The 21750-nt window shown below is 46.9% G+C and overlaps 1 protein-coding gene across 1 annotated transcript; it reads left to right on the top strand.

Annotated features, from left to right (window-relative positions):
* The first annotated feature begins 1658 nt into the window (after positions 1-1658).
* LOC113027733 (casein kinase I) lies at positions 1659-21534 on the top strand. The gene is made up of 10 exons (XM_026177471.1): positions 1659-2340; positions 10867-10977; positions 12416-12564; positions 12954-13182; positions 13308-13478; positions 13573-13721; positions 14867-15032; positions 17281-17420; positions 19355-19425; positions 19568-21534. Exons 1-9 carry the CDS (start codon positions 2265-2267, stop codon positions 19385-19387), a joined length of 1224 nt encoding a protein of 407 aa, XP_026033256.1. The 5' UTR covers positions 1659-2264; the 3' UTR covers positions 19388-19425; positions 19568-21534.
* Positions 21535-21750: the final 216 nt, after the last annotated feature.

The raw sequence follows: 21750 nt of genomic DNA, 5'->3' as shown, positions 1-21750 counted from the left end.
CCGTTCAACTTAGAAAAACCATTCAAACACCATTAGATTCCTATTCTTTTGGACATGACTGCTTCTACTTTTCTCATTTTTAACATTTATATTTTTAATTTTATTCAACTTTATTCAACAAAAATTTCCCATGTATTTCAATGGGGAGACCCTTCAAATTCTCATTCAAGTTACTCATTTTTAAACTCCTACTACTTCCACATACGTTGACATAGAGCCACCATTCAAACTTTAAAACGAAGACAAGACATTCAACTATTCAACTTGTATTTATCTTTTCAATATCTATTATACTTTTTCTTCAGTTCCAGTTTAAGTTTCATGATGTTTTTTCACCCGTTTCAGAGTTTATAATGGGTGTGTATGGGACGGAATGTTGGGGCTAGAGTGAGGCAGCTCAACTGCTAGAGTGAGAGGAGCAAAAAAATTAATCTTAAAATCTTTTTTAAAACTGCTGCTGTGTCCGCAGCGTTTGCTCTACAGGTATGATTTTACCCTCAAAACGTAGCCATCGCTGTCCTCTTTCATCCAATGTGTTTACTATTGTACTAGGTGTTATGGTTCTTTCATAAATGTCACCAATGCACAGCCTCCTCCCTCCAACTCTTCCATAGACTCTAATGTTAAAATGGCTCAGAAGGTTCGTTTGAAAATCAGAAGAGCATGGTGTCTTTCCACTGTCACCACGTCCATATAATAAACTCCACAGACATGAAAACTGAGAATTTGGTAGACTAGACATTGCTGTCGCTCACGGTGAAAGAATTTTGTCAATACGACTTTTACTTTTCATTTGGGAACGATTTGTTTCGGCCTGACTTTTCTGTTCATTTTAAGCAGCAAAAGTGAGGTGCATGTCTGTGTGCGTGTGTATGGAGCCATTGGGTGCGGTCACTATAGCAACCAGGCTCACACCTGCCTGCTTAACGAGCTCTCTCTGCCACTCTGCCAAAATTCATCTTAAACACTTCTCTTTCAACTGCTGCTGTGTCCACAGTGTTAAAGCCATCATTTTACCCTCAAAACGTCGCCATCGTTGTTCTTTTTCCAACATCTTGTCTTTCAAAGCTCAGAGATGTAAACTTTTTAAACTGTGTGGGTCCAAGTGGAGGGATCACATTTTAGTCATTCAGTGATTCAAAGAATATGACCTTTTAATATTCTTTCAGATGTTTTCTGACTCTAAATGTTCTTTTCTCATTTCTTAGGTTTTTCTAATTTACAATTAAAACATTTTCAGCTTTTTTCCAACTTCTTCTTCTGTGTAACCTTCAGCTTTTAGCAGTTCAGCACTTTTGTTTTCAGGTTAAATTAGGGTTTTATTTTTTTATCTCATTCAAAATTTTTAACTTAAATTCAGTAATTATTTCATTTCAATGCATACATTCAGATTCAAGCATTCACACTGCAGTTTCTTCAGAAAATGCACTTTCTAGTTTATATTTAAAGCTCATCCTGTGAACTGTGAGGCGGGATGAAGCCATAAAAACACACATTCTGACAGGACTTGAATGCAGCATGCAGACAGCGCATTGGCGTACACGTGAGGGCGGGTTACCTAACTTTAAAAACACACTCCTGCCACGTGAGAAGCTTCCTAACAGCCAATGAAAAAAAAACCTGTGGTCGGTCCACATTGAGCCAATCAGAAAATAGCAACAGACTTGCGGGCATGGTCCGAAAACATTCACCACAGTAACGCTGGACTCTGTTCGACCCAAAGAAGCAACATGAACTGTGATTAGAGCGAGCGGCTTCACGCGCTCTGCTTCCGTATAGTCACCGAGCCAGCGCTTTATTGTACTCCAAAGTGTGTTTAGGTTTCCCGTGTCTGTATGAGGACATGTAAGTGTCGAGAGTTCACTTTGACATGTTTTTTCCACATCTGCCTGTAGTTGCTAGGGGAAGTGACGTCAGCAGCGAGTGACAGCTTTCACAGACTGGGAGACGCTGCGTACCCGTTCAGCTGTCTGGAGTTGGATCAGAGTAATCGGAGTCCATCGTTAAGTTTGGGATCACAGTGGCCCCCAAACTACGGAGAGCATAGACTACGCGTTTCACGGTACCGGGCCATACCGATATTACAGACTTTCGGTGGTCAGAAAGAGAAAAAGGGGATGGTGAAACCTGCGCTGTTACAGGAAGAGATCGAAAGGGACCGGGCTGTGTACACCGACGGACTCAAAGCTCTAATATTCCTTCATACTGCAGGAGAAGTGCTTCATAACTAAGATAAGGAGACTGTGTCAAAGAGCACCGCGGACATGGAGCTCAGAGTGGGCAACCGCTACCGGCTGGGCAGGAAGATCGGGAGTGGGTCCTTCGGGGACATCTACTTAGGTGAGTGGAAGCTGTCACCTGAAACGTGCCGTTCAAAACACTGCTGCGCTTCAGAAAGTGAAGATTTGGTCACCGCTGCAGGACTTCCGGGTCTACGTGATATTTACTGTTTGTTATCCCGTGTGTGTGGTGTTTAACCCGAGGCAGGTCATCCACCCTGCAGCCCTCACCCACGACAGTGCAGTTAGTGTAACGGCAGAAACACAAGGTGGGTTACACGGGGGGGGGGGGATGATACAATAGCCTGAAAGTACGGAAACAACAAGGAACAAAACGAGGAAGAGTGTGTACTGTTACTGTGTGTACTGCGCAGGTCCTTTTCTTTTCTTTCTTTGCCTGTCCCGTTTGGTTCTTTTGCATCAGAATTCTTGTCTAAAGGCAAACAAAGATGCCCAACGGATTTACTTTACCAAATGGACCATCCCAGCCTTGCCTTAATGGTCTATTTGATTCACCTTTTATTGTTTATTTTATTTTCACTTGCTACACACGGGACAGACGTGACTGGGGGAAAGAAAAAGAGCAGGGAAGAGGGACGGGGATAAAGGGCAAAAACCAACAAAACAAACAGACAAAAAACACATCTATCAATCACCTGGATCACCTGCTGAGAAAGAAAAAAGAGAAAACAAGCAAAGAAAGAGCAACATAATAAACAACATCATGATGATCTATGGGAATATGACAGTAAATACTAAATATTAAACATTATTGTGCAGCACGTAAGATCGACAGCGCACAGTGTGCTTTAAGGTAGGAGCCAAAAAGGGTGTAGTTTGTGGGTGTGATCACCCGTGTGTACACCTGTGAGCATGGACGCGCTTGTTTTTAAAAGGTTCCTTCATGTAATGATCTGATAGAGGGGGGGGGGCCACAGCCCCGTCCTCCAGGGCATGAAGCAGGTATGGAGGAGATCAAAACTCCAGACATCCAGAGGCCCCCAGAACACAAGAGACCAAGGAAGACCAACAGAGGGGCAGCCGCGCCACTGTCCCAGAAAGAGCTGAGGAGAGTCCCAGATGAGGGCTCACTCAGCAGCCGCGGAGCAGAAGCCAGGGGGGGTTGCAGTGACGCGCCCGTGAGCTCCGCCGGCAGCCAGCCGTGCCTGAGTGACCGAGCCCCAGGCCGGGAGGCCGAGGGCACCCCACCCCCGAAGGAGCCCGAGTGAGCCCCAGGCTCCAGGCCCCGATAAGCAGCCGCCAAGGAGTGAGCCGGTGTGTACCTGGACGCCCACCCCCGGACACAAAGAACCACCAACGCACCGATGTCTGAGGGAGTCCGCCATTGGCAGGGGAAGTGGTGGTGGCAGACCACCCCGACTCCGCAGCAGCAGGGAGGCCCCACACTCCAGACCGCAGTCGGGCGGCCAACTCCTCCTCCTAGCCCCCCCGCTCCAGCAGGTCGCAGAGAATGGGGGTGAGAGAAGACTCCGAACCTCCCTCCACCCGCTCATTGTAGTGTTGATGCATGTGTGTTCTAAGGTGCATTTAAAACCCAGGAGGGCATGGAGCTACCTGCCAGACAGCAGCAGGTAAGCGCATGGTCCCTCCTGCTAGCCCTCAATGTCTACATGTATTTAACATTGAGAGGTGGGCAACGACGCCAGGGGTGGGGTGTACACCCTGATGGCCTTTTGGAGTCCATGTAGCGTGCCCACCCCCAAGATCCTATATGTATGTGTAATGAGGGTGTGAGTAATGTGAATGTCTAAGTTGTGGGATAAAATTGAGGCAGAGGCAGCCAGAAGGGGACGGGGGGGGGGGGGGGGGGGGGTAGTCTCCCCTGCAACCTGGTGACATACCCCTACTCCAAGGCCCTGCATGTGTGGGTGATTGTGGTGGAGCGGGAAGAGGGAGGCAGCTGGAGATGGGGAGGGAAGGAAGGGAGGGGCAAATGGCCCCTCCCTGGAGCCAGCTCCCCCGCTGACCGCAGTAGACACCCCCATACTCTGCAACCCACCAGGGAAAGGGGGCCCAGGCCCATTGGGACCGGGGCCTAGTTCAGCAGCGCCGACTGGCCCCACAGAGCCCGGGACAGCTCACCTGGCCCCACCACAGAGAAAACTGCGCCCACCCCGTCATCCACTCATCTTCCAGATTACACAAGACAATAGACACCCAGGCTGAGATCTTCCTCCACTTCCCATATATCTCTCCCCACCTGCAGAGTGAGTTCCTGGAGAGAGGAGACCTCCTGCAAGATGTGACAATCTCCCCCACCAGTTGAAGAGCCCCCCAGGTGGCTCGATGCACCGGCGGCACCTTGCGCCAGGGCTGTGGCCCCCCCACCCCCACTAGGTGATGGAGCTGATCAAAGGAGCCCAGAGCAATTGATCTGAAGTGGTGGCAGAGGCTGTATCAAGACTAATGTAATCTAATAGATAATTTCTATATTGGTTAGAATTAAGATTATTTTTATTTTTCCAGTTCATGAGGACTGTTTTCTTGGCTATGCATAGGGCAGTGAAAACCATATGAGCTATATTCTTATCTGTAGTGACATTATCTAAGCTGCCCAACAAACACACTAAAGGGGAAGTTGGAATGTTACATTTCAGACACTTCGATAAGTCTTCACATATCTCGCGCCAAAACTTCTGAACTGGTGGACAGAACCAAAGAGCGTGGATATAATTGTCCGGTGAGTTGGTTTGGTAGTGTGAGCAGTTGTTGGTAGACGTTAAGCCCATCTACTGCACAGGTCTTAATCCGGAACATATCTGTTAGCCTTTGTGTTACACATGTATGTAACCGTACAGCCACACTGTCCACTCCGTGTGGGAATTTCTTCAGTCTATGCTGTTCAAAGGGTCGCCCACTGTGACCCCAGTCCATAACATCAATGGTTCAGGGAGTGGCACCAGTGTGAGCCAGGACACACTGACTATATCTAATATCTAATATGCCAGTCAGCCACTAATATGAACAAAGACTGTATAAAAAGATGGTTGTGGCTTGAATTTTAACATCTGGGCTGCTGCCATCTTGAATTTATTTTAGGGAGGCGGGGTTCAGACAGAAGTTACCACCTACAATGAAACAGACAGCACTCATGTATGGGTCAGCAAGCAGTACCGTTTCAGCCACAAAGTTACTGATGTCTGCATCACAGCAAGCTCACAAATGCTGACGTGGTGGTCGAGGCCCAGCAGCTTCCAGCATTAGATGCTACCTGATATGATAGAAGCTTAGTCTTCACTTGCGTGCTGAGCTAGAAGTGTGACTTTGTCTCGTCCAGCATGCTGTGTTTTGCTAATCGTGTGTATCACTCACTGTGAGGTACATACGAGACATCCTTACATCAGTTACCACAGTAAATATTTTAAATGTAACCTTTTTGACTGGATTGCATTATGTAAAAGTCTAAACCCTCTGTGCTAGTGTGAGGACGGAGAGTGTGCTTCAAACAAAGGTCACCCTGACCCTGTTCAGAAGGCGCCTGGTTTTGTCCGTCCTCGGGGGGCCTGCAGGGGTTGGCCTGTTACTGCTGCTGGTGACCCCTGTGGCTGGATTTGTGTCTCTGCTAGCTACTGACATTAAGAGGTGTCATTGTGCCAGAGCTAAAGATAATATTCACACTTATCTTAATTCCTTGAAATTCAGTCGTCACTTTAAAATGAGTGGTTGGAGCTCATAGTGGGGTCATATGAACACACCTGATGGGGGAGCAGTTGTTGTCCCAGTGAAAATGATAACGTGTGGACGCAGGTTTCCACGTGTTTCTCTCCATAGTCGAGAGAGTCGGCTGAAGATGAGCCAGTCTGGTTTTCTGTAAGACTGAACTCGCCTGTTAGAAAAGTCTGAGGCTCCGGCGGAGCTCAGGATTTATCCACAGGAGATAATGTGGAACGTGTGGAACACCAAACATTATGTACCATCCTGATCTGTTCGTGTGTTAATGAAAATACTGTGTGTAAATGTGTCTCTTTGTTTTTTCCACGGCTGTGATGCTGCTGGCACTTATTGAAGTTACAGGGTGTGAAATCTCACCACTAGATGGCAGCAGTGTTAGTGTTACTGCTGTGTTTGCAGCTGTTAGCTGTCAGTGCTAACATCGGTGGACGCTCACACATGCATGAGCATGTATTCAGACTGTTCTGCTGGGTTCTCACCACATACGTAAAACACGATTCGGTGACTAGGGATGGGTATCGAAAACCGGTTCTTGTTGAGAACCGGTTCCCACTGTTTCAATTCCTTGGAAGTGTTTGCCATTTTTGCAAACGATTCCCTTATCGATTCCAGTCACCCCGAATGACGTCATCACGTTGCGGAGCGTCATTTACCTGGCAGGAAACACGGCGCCTAAGCGGCTCAAACGCTCAAAAGTTTGATTATACTTTATGAGAACCGATGACAACAGGGCAACTTGCAAAGTAGATGTTTCATTTAAGGGAGGAAACACTACGAATATGCAAAAGCATTTGCTCACAAAACACGCGATGACACGCGTTTTTAATTCCGCTCCGGACTCGTGACTCTCAACCCAGCAGCAGCGCTAACGTTTGCACGTCCTCTCCCGTAAATGCGGCAGGTAAATAATCAACTAACAGTGCATATTATGTTAGCGCAATCTGCCTTATTACAAGACCTGCCATTACTGTACATGTAGGTGACCATGATGAGAGAGACAGACAGAGTCTGGCTGGCGCTCGCTGGCAGTTCTCGCTGCAGTCTACCGGTAGCGTCTCCTTTCAGGCCAGGATAGACGAATGTCACCGAGCAGTGTCTAAGTTTGTGGTCAAAGGCTTGCACCCATTTGCCACAGCAGATGCCCCCGATTTTTGGTAAGTGAATGTGTTTAATTGTGGGCAGGGACATTACTGGATATTCTTGTGTAATTGCCACAGAACAATTTATGTTATACTTTGTTATTGCTACAGAAGAATGTTGCAGCTTTAAGGCAGGGATGACTCCTGGAGTTGCTTTCTCACTGCATATGCTTTATTTCACAATCAGATCGATTCGATAACAAAAACATACAGCAGCTCCTCTCCTACTCCTAGCCCTTCGCTGCGGTGGAAAAAGAACGACTTCAATCCCCTTCAAGGAACATACGTACAAAATAGTTTTCCTGATACACCAATGGGGCGTTCAATGCCATCTTGTAAATATGAGTACTCTGGCAGAGTAACAGTTCAAATGAAAAATACACCAGAACAAACAAGCAAACAAAAAAAAGAAGTGTGGGGTACCTTTGAACCAATGAACAAAGTATAACAATTTATACTTTTTAACATAACCCGACCCCGTCAATATGTGATATGTCTCACAAGAATATTTATTTTATTATTTTACATTTACAATTTTTTTTTCCTGGGGACCCTGTGACACCCCATTGAAGAGCCGTAGGCTGGATCTCTCAAGATCTCACTGTTGGGTTTGTAAGGCCACGTTACTCCTAAATTTCTATCTTGTTCAAAGAGAAGATATAAAACAAAGCTCTGAGCTAATCGACCTTAGTGTTCTCCTTTTTTTTAAAAAAAAAAAGAATCGATAAGAGAATCGATAAAGAATCGAATCGTTAAACAGAATCGAAAATGGAATCGGAATCGTTAAAATCTTATCAATACCCATCCCTATCGGTGACACAGCATGTCCATCCTTGCCTCTGTACTCAAGATGGCGAGGTAATATGGCAGCTTCCACAGCACAGCTATGAAAAGGATTGACGTTACTGGGAAATGTAGTTACACAGTAATCATTGCATGAGTACAGCATCGGTTTTTTGTCTCAGTTAACCCTTTAAAGCCAGTCAGAGCAGCACGCTCCGCTTTGCGTAACTATTTTTAAATCCCTGTAGCACTGCAACCACGTAAGCTAGCGCAATATTTTTCTTTTTTTGCATATGAAACCGGAGGAGTTGTACTTACATCTGATGCCATCAGCTTGTCCTCGGTCACGGTTTCCTTCCACATATAGTTTTGCAAAAATTGCATAAAAAGCGCTTGCAGCAACGAAGACATAATATTCCAGAAATACGCTTTGCCGATCCATCAGCTGTTCGTAACACTTCCTACACTGAAAAAGACGTCAGCGCGAACTATCGCATGTCCGCCATTACCTGCCCGAAACCGGAAGTGACGTCGTTTTCGCGGAAAATGTGGGTTGTTTTTTGTTGTTTTTTTTACTTATAGGCCTTATAAACCTATACTGGTGTTTTCATAAGTCATGTTTGACTTGATGCTTTTCTGAATAGTTGCTGGGAAGCTTAGAACTTGAATTGCACAGCTGGAAATTTGCATCATAGGATTGTTTTTCATTTTTTTTCTGCAGTATATAAAAATTGCTGTATCTCAAAAATAAAACTATGAAGACACTCAAAATAAATTTCCTGTTGTTGTAAAATATCTTTTGCAACTTTATTGTATTTAAAGTTTTGAGGGATGAACCTCTTAAATTTCTCCAAGTAGAAATATATGTTAAAACCAAAAATGACTTTCAATTTTTTTGTAGTTTATTGCACTTTTTTGCAATTAATGTAGCACTATGGACTTAATGCATACATATTATTAAAATTTGGGCTATAACAGTTGTATTGCTGTATAGCAACTTGAAATACTCCCAAAATTGGCACTACAGCATGTACAAATATAAGATGCGCTCTGGCGGACTTGGTTCTATGGTCGGTCTTAAAGGGTTAAATAACATGGGAGTTGTTAGTGTCAGCCTTGAAGTCACATTCACAGGCAGACGATAGCTCTGTTTGTGCGCCGCTGACATGTTTTAACGGTGCCGATGTCGGCGCAGCACGTCTGGGCGTGCTGAATGTGCAGGTTTGAACCCACAAATGTCTTCCAGGTAAACGGCAGTGTGAACCACTGCACCACCCAAATACTGTACGAGGACCACTACACCGACACTGTGACTAGTGTTGACTGTGTTTAGCAAACTGATGATAGTAAGTTTAATAATAAAAATCCTGTTTGGCTGGTGCACCGAGGGCCTGAGGCTGGCAGGTCCGGAGTTTTCCTTTAAAGAAGCAGGTAAGGTGCTGCAGCAGGAGCAGAGTCTGCACATGTGCTGTGTCACAAAAGCATTTGGAAGGGTGGCGTGAATATTGCAGAACATGCTGCTCCCTGTTTGTGCTCCACTCATAGCATCCACCTCCCTCTTCGAGCACCTGTCTGCTGCCTGACCCTGGTCTGCCTGCTCCTCCTCCATGTCCTGGAGCTCGGCCTCACCTGGGTTCCTGTTTGTGCCGTAGCTGACAAAGATGCAGCTTCTTGAGGATTTGTTGTGGTTTCCTGTTTCTCTGCTGTGTTGTGAGTCCAGCTAAGTCACGATTTATGAAATTTGTTTGTATTTAGTTTATTTTGAAGGTTCAAGGTTCAAGGTTCTTTATTATTTGTCACATGCATAGTTAAACAAGTATAACACACAGTGAAATGTAGCCTGACACGCTCCTCGACATACATATACACACACACACACACACACACACCACACACACACACACACACACACACACACACACACACACACATATATAATATATACATTGGGTGAATGTGCAGTAGTAGCAGCAAGCAGGTGAATTCTGTACATTAATATGAATAGACATCTGACTGTTTTACAGGATAGACAATATAAACATATTTAAAATTAAAGGAATTTGAAATGTACATTGTGCCTTGGTTTAGTGTCTGGAAGAGTCCTGTCTCAGTCAATTATAGATGATGTGAGAGGGCGGGTGTGTGTGTTTAGGGCACGGATGGCTTGGGGATAGAAGCTCCTCTTGAGTCTCTCTGTCCTTGCCCGGATGATGTGGAACCTTCTACCAGATTGCAGAAGTTGGAACAGTTTGTTGCCAGGATGGGACGGGTCCTTCAGTATCTGCGCTGCTCTAGTCCGGCATCTCCTGGTGTAGGTGTCCTGAAGCGGGAGGAGAGCAATCCTGCAGCAGCGTTCTGCTGTACGGATCACTCTCTGGAGAGCTTTTTGGTCCTTCACACAGCTGTTCCTGAACCACGATGTCATGTTCTGTGTGAGGATGCTCTCCACAGCGCCTGTATAGAAAATCCTGAGGATCTTTGGAGAGACCCTGAACTTCCTCAGTTGTCGTAGGTGATACAGGCGCTGCCTAGCCTTTTTGGTCTGGACCTGAATGTGGGCAGCCCATGTCAGGTCTGAGGAGATGTGGACACCAAGATACTTGAAGGACTGCACCCTCTCCACTGGAGCTCCATTGATGATAATGGGCTTGTAGTCTCTGTGCTGACCCCTTCTGAAGTCCACCACCAGCTCCTTGGTCTTGCTGACGTTCAGCTGGAGGTGGTTGTCCTGGCACCACGATGCCAGATTCTTCACTTCATCCATGTAGGCCGCCTCATGAAGGAGACACACTGACGTTTACACAGCAGTGTGTAGGTGTTGTTGTCCTTCTGTGTGCTGCTGGAAACAGGAACATGTTGGAGACCACAGGACTCATCATCAGGAACATCTCCATGAATATTGCTGTTGTTGATGTTGTGGCTTCCATTATATCTGTGTGTATTAATGTGTATCCCTGTTGGTCTTTTTCCAGGCACAGACATCTCAGTGGGAGAAGAAGTTGCGATCAAGTTAGAATGTGTGAAGACGAAACATCCGCAGCTCCACATCGAGAGCAAGATCTACAAGATGATGCAAGGAGGAGGTGACCACAGTCTGTCTGTGTCTTCGTTCTCATGCAGTCTGTCACGGTTAGCTGCAGGACTCGTTAGCTGCAAGACTCGTTAGCTGCAGGACTCGTTAGATGATAAATGGTAAATGGCCTGTATTTATATAGCGCTTTACTAGTCCCTAAGGACCCCAAAGCGCTTTACATATCCAGTCATCCACCCATTCACGCACACATTCACACACTGGTGATGGCAGCTACATTGTAGCCACAGCCACCCTGGGGCGCACTGACAGAGGCGAGGCTGCCGGACACTGGCGCCACCGGGCCCTCTGACCACCACCAGTAGGCAACGGGTGAAGTGTCTTGCCCAAGGACACAACGACCGAGACTTTCCAAGCCGGGGCTCGAACCGGCAACCTTCCGATTACAAGGCGAACTCCCAACTCTTGAGCCACGATCGCCCGTTAGCTGCAGGACTCGTTTCCTGCTCCTACTCTCTGCTCTCTTTATTCCTCCACGTGTAATGTGATGGACACTTGCCTGTCGTTGCAGTGATCCCATTAGTCACCAAACAAACACAAGGTCATGTTGAATGACCTCAGTGAGCCGTGGACCACCGCTGTGCTGCGGTTTAGCACAGAAGGCTTCTGTGTCCACGCCTCGACTGTCCCGTGGGTTGGATGTAGCAGCCTCAGCTCGGTGCACGGCTCACAGCAGTGATGATCAGAGTTTAACACAAAGTTCGTTTCAGTTCAGGATTATCACTGAGAAAGTCAGACACTGTGAATCTGCGGCGCTCCACACTGCTGAGCTCTTCCTTCATGTCCGTGTCAGTGCTGGGAGCACCGGACAGCACCAGGTAGTCCAGCTCTTCCAGGTCTCCCACTGCAGTCTCAGGACTGTGAGACAGGTCCACAGAAGGACAGGACAGACCTTCATGTGGCTGGTGTAGGTGATGGATGCACCAACAGCACTCATTGGCCCTCATGTTCCTGAGTCTAAATCACACCCTGTGGGATGTGATGTAAGCCTGTGACGTAACATCCTTGATCCAGGTCTGAGAGGAGACCCCAGCACAGCTCAGCCAGTGTCAGGATTGCCTGCAGGCACATGTGGGCTTTACACATTGCAGAGATGCTGCAGAGTTTCCTTTAGAGCGTGGAAATGACTGCCCAAACCAATACACAAGTAGGACGCCAGTTTTCATTTTGTCAGCGCCACATTTAAAGGAGGGAGTGAAGTAGGACAGAATCACACTTTGTTACGTGGGTGTGGGCCTCAGGAGCCCTGCTGAGTGTGAGTGAAGGTTTCAGTATCAGAGCAGGAGCACTTTGTTACCCCCGAGGACACGCCCTTCATCACTGTGTGCTTATTCTGAGCAGCGCAGGAGGCGGTGATAGTGGAGACGCTGCCAGCAGGAGAAACCCATCAGACAGTGACTGCAGACGCATTTGTTTCTGTGTGGTTGCAGTGGGCATCCCAACAATAAAGTGGTGTGGAGCTGAAGGCGACTACAATGTGATGGTGATGGAGCTGCTGGGACCCAGCCTGGAGGATCTCTTCAACTTTTGTTCTCGCAAGTTCAGCCTGAAGACGGTCCTGCTGCTCGCTGACCAGATGGTGAGCTGCTCTCACACGAACGTGCACACAAACGTGCACACACACACATGAACGTGCACACACACCTGCTGCTCACACACACACACGAAAGTGCACACACACACATGAACGTGCACACACACACATGAACATGCACACACACATGAACGTGCACACACACATGAACGTGCACACACACCTGCTGCTCACACACACACACACGAACGTGCACACACACATGAACGTGCACACACACACGAACGTGCACACACACATGAACGTGCACACACATCTGCTGCTCACACACACACACACGAACGTGCACACACGTGAATGCATGAATGAAGCCGGGCGCAGATACGAGCTGCACTGGACCTAATCTGTCTGTCTTTGTTTGTGGTCCACTGCAGATCAGTCGCATCGAGTACATTCACTCCAAGAACTTCATTCACAGAGACGTGAAGCCGGATAACTTCCTGATGGGACTCGGCAAAAAGGGCAACTTGGTGTACATTATTGACTTTGGTCTGGCTAAAAAGTACCGAGATGCTCGCACGCACCAGCACATCCCGTACCGCGAGAACAAGAACCTGACTGGCACCGCTCGCTACGCCTCAATCAACACTCATCTTGGGATCGGTAACAAGCCTGTTTGTCATCCGCCACGCACTCCTGCTCCTCTTTATCCCACCTGAGATACTCTGCTGCTGTAGTGAAACCCGTTTCCTCTTCATCATCTTTATTTCCGCTCGTTGTCTCCACAGAGCAGTCGAGGCGCGATGACCTTGAGTCGTTGGGATACGTCCTCATGTATTTCAATCTGGGCTCGCTGCCTTGGCAGGGGCTGAAGGCCGCTACCAAGAGGCAGAAGTACGAACGCATCAGTGAGAAGAAAATGTCCACGCCAATCGAGGTGCTGTGCAAAGGCTACCCCTGTGAGTTTGCCGTCTTCAGAGCTTTCCTTTATTTGAAGCCGCGTGATCCCAGCTGCACGTCGGCTCAAACATGTTTGTTTCCACTCTGTCACAGCTGAGTTCGCCACCTATCTGAACTTCTGTCGCTCCCTGCGCTTCGATGACAAGCCCGATTACTCGTACTTACGGCAGCTCTTCAGAAACCTGTTCCACAGACAGGGCTTCTCCTACGACTACGTGTTCGACTGGAACATGCTGAAGTTTGTGAGTATCAGCTGTCAGAGAAGCAGGAGAACATTAAACAGGTTGAACAGGTGTGACTCCATCCTGTGGTCTGAGATGTTGGAGCTGCAATATCACTCAGTTTTTTTTCTTTAGTGCTGAAACACAACAAGGATGACCTCGAGGCCCTTTTTACTGTAAGGGCAACACTGAAAGTAGCTGTACATAATGTTTTGTCTGTGAGATGGTCACGAGTCTTTTTTTCTGTAATGGATGAAAGTTAATTTGTAATTCATGAAATCTTTATTAGTTAACGTTAAAGAAACAGACGTCAGCCTGAAGCAAACTGTGTTTCCTGACACAGCAGGTCCTCTCTGCTGCGTCTGTTTACACAGGACGGTGAGATGTTTAGTGACCTGCTAGGATGCATCACACACGGGGACCAGACTGACAAACAGGGCTCGTCTCCTCCTCGTTTGTTAGCTGCTGGTTTGTTATTGTGTGTTAAACATTTAGAAATGATCTGCAATGGTTGTTTGAGTCCTGCTGACAGCTGCTCAGTACCAACACAGCTGCCGGGTCCAGCTCAGTGAGGGCTAACAAGTCATCATCCACCTGTCACTCAAAGCAGCCACGCCTCTAATTATGGCCGACTGTTCACATGTAAAGAGATATTAAAACTGTGCATAGACATGAACACGGGGTTAAAGAGCAGCTCTGCAGTTTGTAACAGGGCACACTGTGAGTTTGGATCATGTCATAGTTTTAGTCGATACTTCATGACCCTGTTTTTCTGTGGCTCAGGTTCAGATGTCTCGGCGTGGACTGTGAAGGTCGTTACTTTGCTTTAGACCAAAGCTGGTGGAAGTCCCACCCTGTCAGTCGTCCATGTTGGCGACAAACCAGGATGGCAAGCCTGTCACATTAGTAAGATGTGTGTGTGGAGGCTGGTACGTGGTCCTGTGATGGCGTCTTTGTAACAGAGAGAGGAATTCATGAAGGGGAATAGAGCTCCTGCACGAGTGCACGCATTAGTGCAAAAAGTACAGAAGCCTGCTGAGCATAAACGAATCTGTGCCGGGCCAAAGTGCGCGCGATGGTTACAGTACAGGGTTAGCATGCGTGCAGAGGCTAATAAACCCGCAGAGTCTCAGTCGGTCCATAATCTGTTCTGTGACCTGCTAAAGGGAGCCAACCGTGCAGCAGAGGAAGCAGAAAGGGAGCGTCGGGATCGGGACGACCGGTTGAGGCACAGCAGGAACCCCGGGGCGAGAGTCCCTGCTGCGCCCGGGCGCCCCCGAGGGACCCAGGAGGGAACAGTGCCCACCCCGCTAACACCCACCTCACAGACAGGTCAGTTCACTCCAGCTGCGTTAGCATCGTTAGATCACATGTAAGTGTCCCAAATACGCAAAAAATGTAGGAAACAACCTCGGTAGAGGACGGTGTTCTCCGTTAAAGAAAAGGAGATCGTTGGTACATGTATCTGTGCACTTTCATATTTCTGTGTTCCAGATGCTCTATGTTGGTTTTTCTTACAGGTGCAGTGTTGTGCATTTCTATTTGTACTCCATCCTTTTATTAGATTTTGTTCTATTTTCTCCCTCCTTCCTTTTATTCCTTTCTCCTGCCTGTCAGCTCAGATGCTGTCAGCTGTAACTGAAATAACACCAAAGAATAAATAAAAGAAACACAATGTAGAGAACTTATAGAGCTGATCCTGGTGCATTCAGATCACAACTCTGTAGGAATCTGGGGCCCGTTCTTCGTACGTCGCTTACTACATCCAAGATCAAATGACACATCCAAGATCAAATCATCGCGCTAACCGTGAGCTCGCTAATCCGGTTCCCCGAACACACTTGCTGTTGACGATTACTACAGCTGGACGCAGGAATGTGACATCACTGGGCGTCGTAAAAGGGGCTACGCATCGATAGTAGAAACATTGATCGGCAACCCGCTGATTGGTCGGCGAAAATGTCGAAGGGGCGTGCTCGGTATTTTCCGGCAGCAGAGCAAGAACTCTTGAGTGAGGGATTTCAGGAGTTTCAGAGTTTAATTAAAACGCAAGAGAACACTGCAAAGGCTGCAAAAGCAAGGAGAGAGGGCTGGCAGAAAGTCGCTGACAAATCAAACTCGTAGGTAATTTAATAATAATAATAATAATGGATTGGATTTATATAGCGCTTTCCAAGGCACCCAAAGCGCTTTACGATACCACTATTCATTCACTCCCACATTCACACACTGGTGGAGGCAGCTACGGTTGTAGCCAGGCTGCCATATCGCGCCATCGGCCCCTCTGGCCAACACCAGTAGGCGGTAGGGTAGATCTATCATATGACACTATATTGTCCAATATCATATGGCATTATATTATATTATAATATGTTATATTATATCCCCTTTCACATTAGAGCCACAACAGGACCCACAAGAACATGGGAACAAGTAAAAGTGGAATACAGGAGTATTCTACAGAATGGTAATATTTATCTCTTAGATTGCTTTGCGTCTCTTGGCAAGGTAATACTGGCCTGTAATAATCTGTTAGTTTGTTCATAACAGCAACCAAGAAAAGGGCAGAGGAAAAAAAGACAGGTGGTGGTCCTGCACCCCCTCGTCAACAAGTTGGTTAAGTAAATAATACCCTCACGGGAAAATCGATATCTCTCTATGAGCACACTGTCGCGCTGAGCTAAAGGATCCTGTCTGTCCCGCAATATACGCTGAATTCTGAAAACTCTCCTTATCAATCTTGCACCTTCCGCAATGGGTTGGTCGCGTATACGGACAGGACATGGCTGCGACAGGCTTCCCAAATCCACCTTCGCTTTTATAGCCGTGGTCTCTCATCTTGATTACACGAAGTAATTTACAATTACTACTCTGAAATATGAATTACATCTGTAATAATCACATACATGTAATAGAATGTTAATAGTACATTTCCCTTTTTTAGGAAATGACCTGTATGTATCTGTGTGAAATCAATAAATGGATCAGGTGCTGCATTGTCTTTAGTTACATTGATAATATTTATTTATGGTGAAACAGTGGTGGAATATCGCTGTTGCTTTCGTATAAATGAAGCGGACATACCTGCGTGGCCGCGATCTAATCCTGTTTACATAAAGTGAACCTGCTCCCGAGCAGGTTTACGCTTACGGCTCTGTTGCTATGACAGCAAGTCCCGGATGAGCTTCGGGGAACCGACTGATCCAGGATCACGCGAAATCGTCAACAATCTAATCCGGCTAACCTACTTAGCGAGGTACGAAGAACGGGCCCCTGGTGTCCAGACGTGTTTATATGCAGTGCGCACGTCCTGTAGACGAAGAGGAGCTGCTCCTGTAGTGTTGCTGTGGCCTCAGTGGCCTCAGCGTGTCAGCTGATGATCTGTCTGCTGTTGTGCGGCTGGCTCCTTGATGGAGGTGATGGTGCTCTCACATCGTTTGTCTTTCCTTTAACGGTTCAGGTGATGTTACTGTGACACGGTGCAAGCATGTACAGGTTAACATGAACTCCAGCCCTTTGCAGTCAGTCTTTGAAACATGGACTTATTCATCTCACAGTACGATGTGTTTATGGTCTCCAGCTAACACGTCTCCTCGACAAGTGTCCGGGATGGAGCGTGAGCGAAAGGTTAGCATGAGGCTGCACCGCGGCGCTCCGATCAACGTGTCATCCTCCGATCTGACTGGGCGACAGGACACCTCCCGCATGTCCACCTCACAGGTACAACACTCCCTCTGCTCCTAGTCTGTGTGAACCAACAGCACGAGACTCACTGAATATTTCATGTGAGCTGAGCACGCAGAAAAGCCCGCGCACAAGTACGGACGACAAAGCTGGGCTTGTTTGGGTTTTCAGCAGTAGTGCAGCAGTATTGCAGCAGTATTACAGCAGTAGTGCAGCAGTATTGCAGCAGTATTGCAGTAGTAGTACAGCAGTATTGCAGTAGTAGTACAGCAGTATTGCAGTAGTAGTACAGCAGTAGTGCAGTAGTAGTACAGCAGTAGTACAGCAGTAGTACAGCAGTATTGCAGCAGTAGTGCAGCAGTATTACAGCAGTATTGCAGCAGTAGTGCAGCAGTAGTACAGCAGTATTGCACCAGTAGTACAGCAGTAGTGCAGCAGTAGTATTGCAGCAGTAGTGCAGCAGTATTACAGCAGTATTACAGTAGTAGTACAGCAGTAGTGCAGTAGTAGTACAGCAGTAGTACAGCAGTAGTACAGCAGTATTACAGCAGTATTGCAGCAGTAGTGCAGCAGTAGTACAGCAGTATTGCAGCAGTAGTACAGCAGTAGTGCAGCAGTAGTATTGCAGCAGTAGTGCAGCAGTAGTATTGCAGCAGTAGTGCAGCAGTATTACAGCAGTATTACAGCAGTAGTACAGCAGTATTGCAGCAGTAGTGCAGTAGTATTGCAGCAGTAGTACAGCAGTATTGCAGTAGTAGTACAGCAGTATTGCAGTAGTAGTGCAGCAGTATTGCAGCAGTAGTACAGCAGTATTGCAGCAGTAGTGCAGTAGTATTGCAGTAGTATTGCAGTAGTAGTACAGCAGTATTGCAGCAGTAGTACAGCAGTATTGCAGTATTGCAGCAGTAGTACAGCAGTATTGCAGTAGTAGTGCAGTAGTATTGCAGTAGTAGTGCAGCAGTATTGCAGTAGTAGTACAGTAGTATTGCAGCAGTATTGCAGTAGTAGTGCAGTAGTATTGCAGCAGTAGTACAGCAGTATTGCAGCAGTATTGCAGCAGTATTACAGCAGTATTGCAGTAGTAGTAGTACAGCAGTATTGCAGCAGTAGTACAGCAGTAGTACAGCAGTATTGCAGCAGTATTGCAGCAGTAGTACAGCAGTATTGCAGCAGTAGTACAGCAGTATTGCAGCAGTATTGCAGCAGTATTACAGCAGTATTGCAGTAGTAGTAGTACAGCAGTATTGCAGCAGTAGTACAGCAGTATTGCAGTATTACAGCAGTATTGCAGTAGTAGTACAGCAGTATTGCAGTAGTATTGCAGCAGTAGTACAGCAGTATTGCAGCAGTAGTACAGCAGTATTGCAGCAGTAGTACAGCAGTAGTACAGCAGTATTGCAGCAGTAGTGCAGCAGTAGTGCAGCAGTATTGCAGCAGTAGTACAGCAGTATTGCAGCAGTAGTGCAGCAGTATTGCAGCAGTATTGCAGCAGTAGTACAGCAGTATTGCAGTAGTAGTGCAGTAGTATTGCAGTAGTAGTGCAGTAGTATTGCAGTAGTAGTACAGCAGTATTGCAGTAGTAGTACAGCAGTATTGCAGCAGTATTGCAGTAGTAGTGCAGTAGTATTGCAGTAGTAGTGCAGTAGTATTGCAGTAGTAGTACAGCAGTATTGCAGTAGTAGTACAGCAGTATTGCAGTAGTAGTACAGCAGTATTGCAGTAGTAGTACAGCAGTATTGCAGCAGTATTGCAGTAGTAGTGCAGTAGTATTGCAGTAGTAGTACAGCAGTATTGCAGCAGTATTGCAGTAGTAGTGCAGTAGTATTGCAGCAGTATCACAGCAGTAATTTTTCTGTAAGCTGGTACTTGTTGTCCTGTAATCTGATGCCTGTGTGATGATGTCGTGTTGCTGAGTTGTGTGTTTGGATTCTGACATATTGACTCTGTTCTCTCTCTTCCCTCAACCTCAGAATAGCATTCCCTACGAGCATCACACCAAGTAGACGCTCGCCATGTCCTCGTGTGACAGCGGCAGCGCGGGGTAAGTCCCTCCCAGTGTTCTCGCCGTGTTTGGTGCAGCTCTTCAGCCTGCTGTCTCGGTCGGACGCCGGCTGTGGGGACAGCTGTGTTTTGGAGCGTCATGGTCTGTTCTGACACTGGCTGCTGCTCTGTGTCTCCGTCAGGTGGTGTCTGAGGTACCATCCTCTGGTCTCCAGCTACGAGCTCCTCAACGAGCACCAACAATACAAGCAGTCCGAGCCCTGATCTCCACCATAACGTCTACGGCTCCAGCTCCAGTCACAGACTGACCCTCTGATGCTTTTCCATTTACCTTTGTGATCTGAATCCAGACTGTTGGTTTTCAGGGCTCTTTACTTTTGGGGCCACTTGAACTAGTTTATCAGGGCTGACCCGGCACCGCAGCAGGCTGATCCAAACCATGAGGACCTCACGGACCGCTGCATCAGCCTTCCTCACTGGACGGTTTGTCAGTGAGAACTCTGAATAGGAGCGTCTCGGTCTGAGGGCGGGCGCACTGTTCACACGTTCAGTTTTCATTTCGTCTCATTTGTTGGTGTTGTCGCCGACAGCCATCCCCACACGCTCCTGATTGATTCAGCTGTTTGTGTTAGCGAGTAACTCTAAACCAGGCATCCTGCTGCTCGTGTATGTGAGCTAGCATCAGCCCAGAGACAGCAGCTGAGAGGCCAGCTTACAGCATGACATCACATTTACAGCTGCATGCTGTTTTCCATCTTTTTTTACCGTTGGCTAAAAATCACTCATGTACTGTTTTTAGTTTATTCAAGCTGGCAGGTAAATCTTTTTGCTTCGGTGAAAAACTCAGCACTAGTTTTTTGTTGTTGTTTTTAAACAGGATTTTTAAAGTGCTAAAGTTAGCAGGCTAGCTGCAACATAGCTATGCTGCTATGGTGGCGACGCTAACATCTTTATCTTATTGCAAGTTAGTAAATGAGCTGCAGGTGTGTAGATGAGCTGATGTCCTTGTTTCTCCTGCAGCGTGGAGCCGGTTGTTTGGGCAGAACCCGAGCATAAATGTTAGACGCACCCGGGAGAGCAGAAGGTTGTCTTGATTTGGTGTAGGGATGGACTTTGGCAATAAAAAGCTAAATGTAACATAAAAGATTGCACAGAGCACGTTTCGATGCATCGCAGGCGTCCGGATACAAGCCTGAGTGTGAGTTAAACTTAAGAAGACACCTTTGCAGGGGTTGGGTTTCCCCCGAGCGTCCCAGGTTTCTCTGCTCTATCACAAAGAAGCACTGTGTTGGGCAAACACATCATTGGGTATATTTCACCAAAAGTTCTTTCACTGTATATATAATATTCTTACTTTTGAGTTCGTATTGTTTCTGCACTGTGAAACATTTATAATATTAAAGTGTGTTTGGGTTTTTGTGACGTACCAGTGGACAAGAGTCTGAACATGATTCAGGAGTCGCTGCGCCTCCTTGAGGGCAGCAAATGAGAAGCTGAAGGACTCTGTCATCCTGGTGCTGTGACAGCACCGTCTGCACCAACCAGAGTGCGTGCCTCTTTTTCAGAAGTAGTGCATTGGGTTTTTATATGAATGCGTCTTACAGTCGACTGTAATAAAGCTCCATCTCTGCTGTGAAAAGGCTCTGCTGTTGTGTTTTTGATGTGAACCTGTGCGCTCTGCTACGCTCCTTCATCACATCTCTGCTGTGTACACATGAGCCAGGAAAACAGACGGAGCTGCAGCAGTGTGCGCGCTCTGATGTTGGTCTGAGAGAGTCACGCACAGAGCAGCTCTGTAACAGCATCAGGCAGGAGCGAACGCAAGAAGGAGCTGAAACGACATAAAGATCAAAGTTTGTAGTGCAGCAAAAATCAGGGTATTGCTCCAAACACATGTAGGAGGGGGAATAACTGGGCAGCTTGAGCTATTATATAATATACTACATGTATTATAGGTAAGTTGTTCACTTTGTCTTCACAGTACTGATGTAAGGATCCTTGGGAGGGAGGTAGAAATGTCAAAGTGAGGTCAGAGGTGACGTGTTTAAAATCTTTCTACAGTATTTTCTGTAAATGGACAAACAGCACATGACAGTTTGTAGGTTCTAAAGCTTTTTGTCAAGTTTCCACCAATAAATCATCAAGTTGACTTTGAAGACTTATCATTGATTTATATTTGTCTCTGATAACGGGCAGCACAGTGGTTACACTGTCCTGACAGTTAGCACTGTCCTGAGTTCAGTTCCAGGTTAGGGTATCGAACTCAGGACCCTAACCCCATCAGGCCGGGGTCTGTGTGGAGTCTGTTCTCTCCGGCTTCCTCCCACAAAGACATGCAGTTAGTGGGGATCAGTGTGAATGGTTG

This window comes from Astatotilapia calliptera, chromosome 8, assembly GCF_900246225.1.
Source record: "Astatotilapia calliptera chromosome 8, fAstCal1.2, whole genome shotgun sequence".
NCBI classification, from domain to species: Eukaryota; Metazoa; Chordata; class Actinopteri; order Cichliformes; family Cichlidae; genus Astatotilapia; species Astatotilapia calliptera.
Note: the sequence above shows the minus strand (reverse complement) of the source record. Positions and strands in the feature narration are given on the sequence as shown.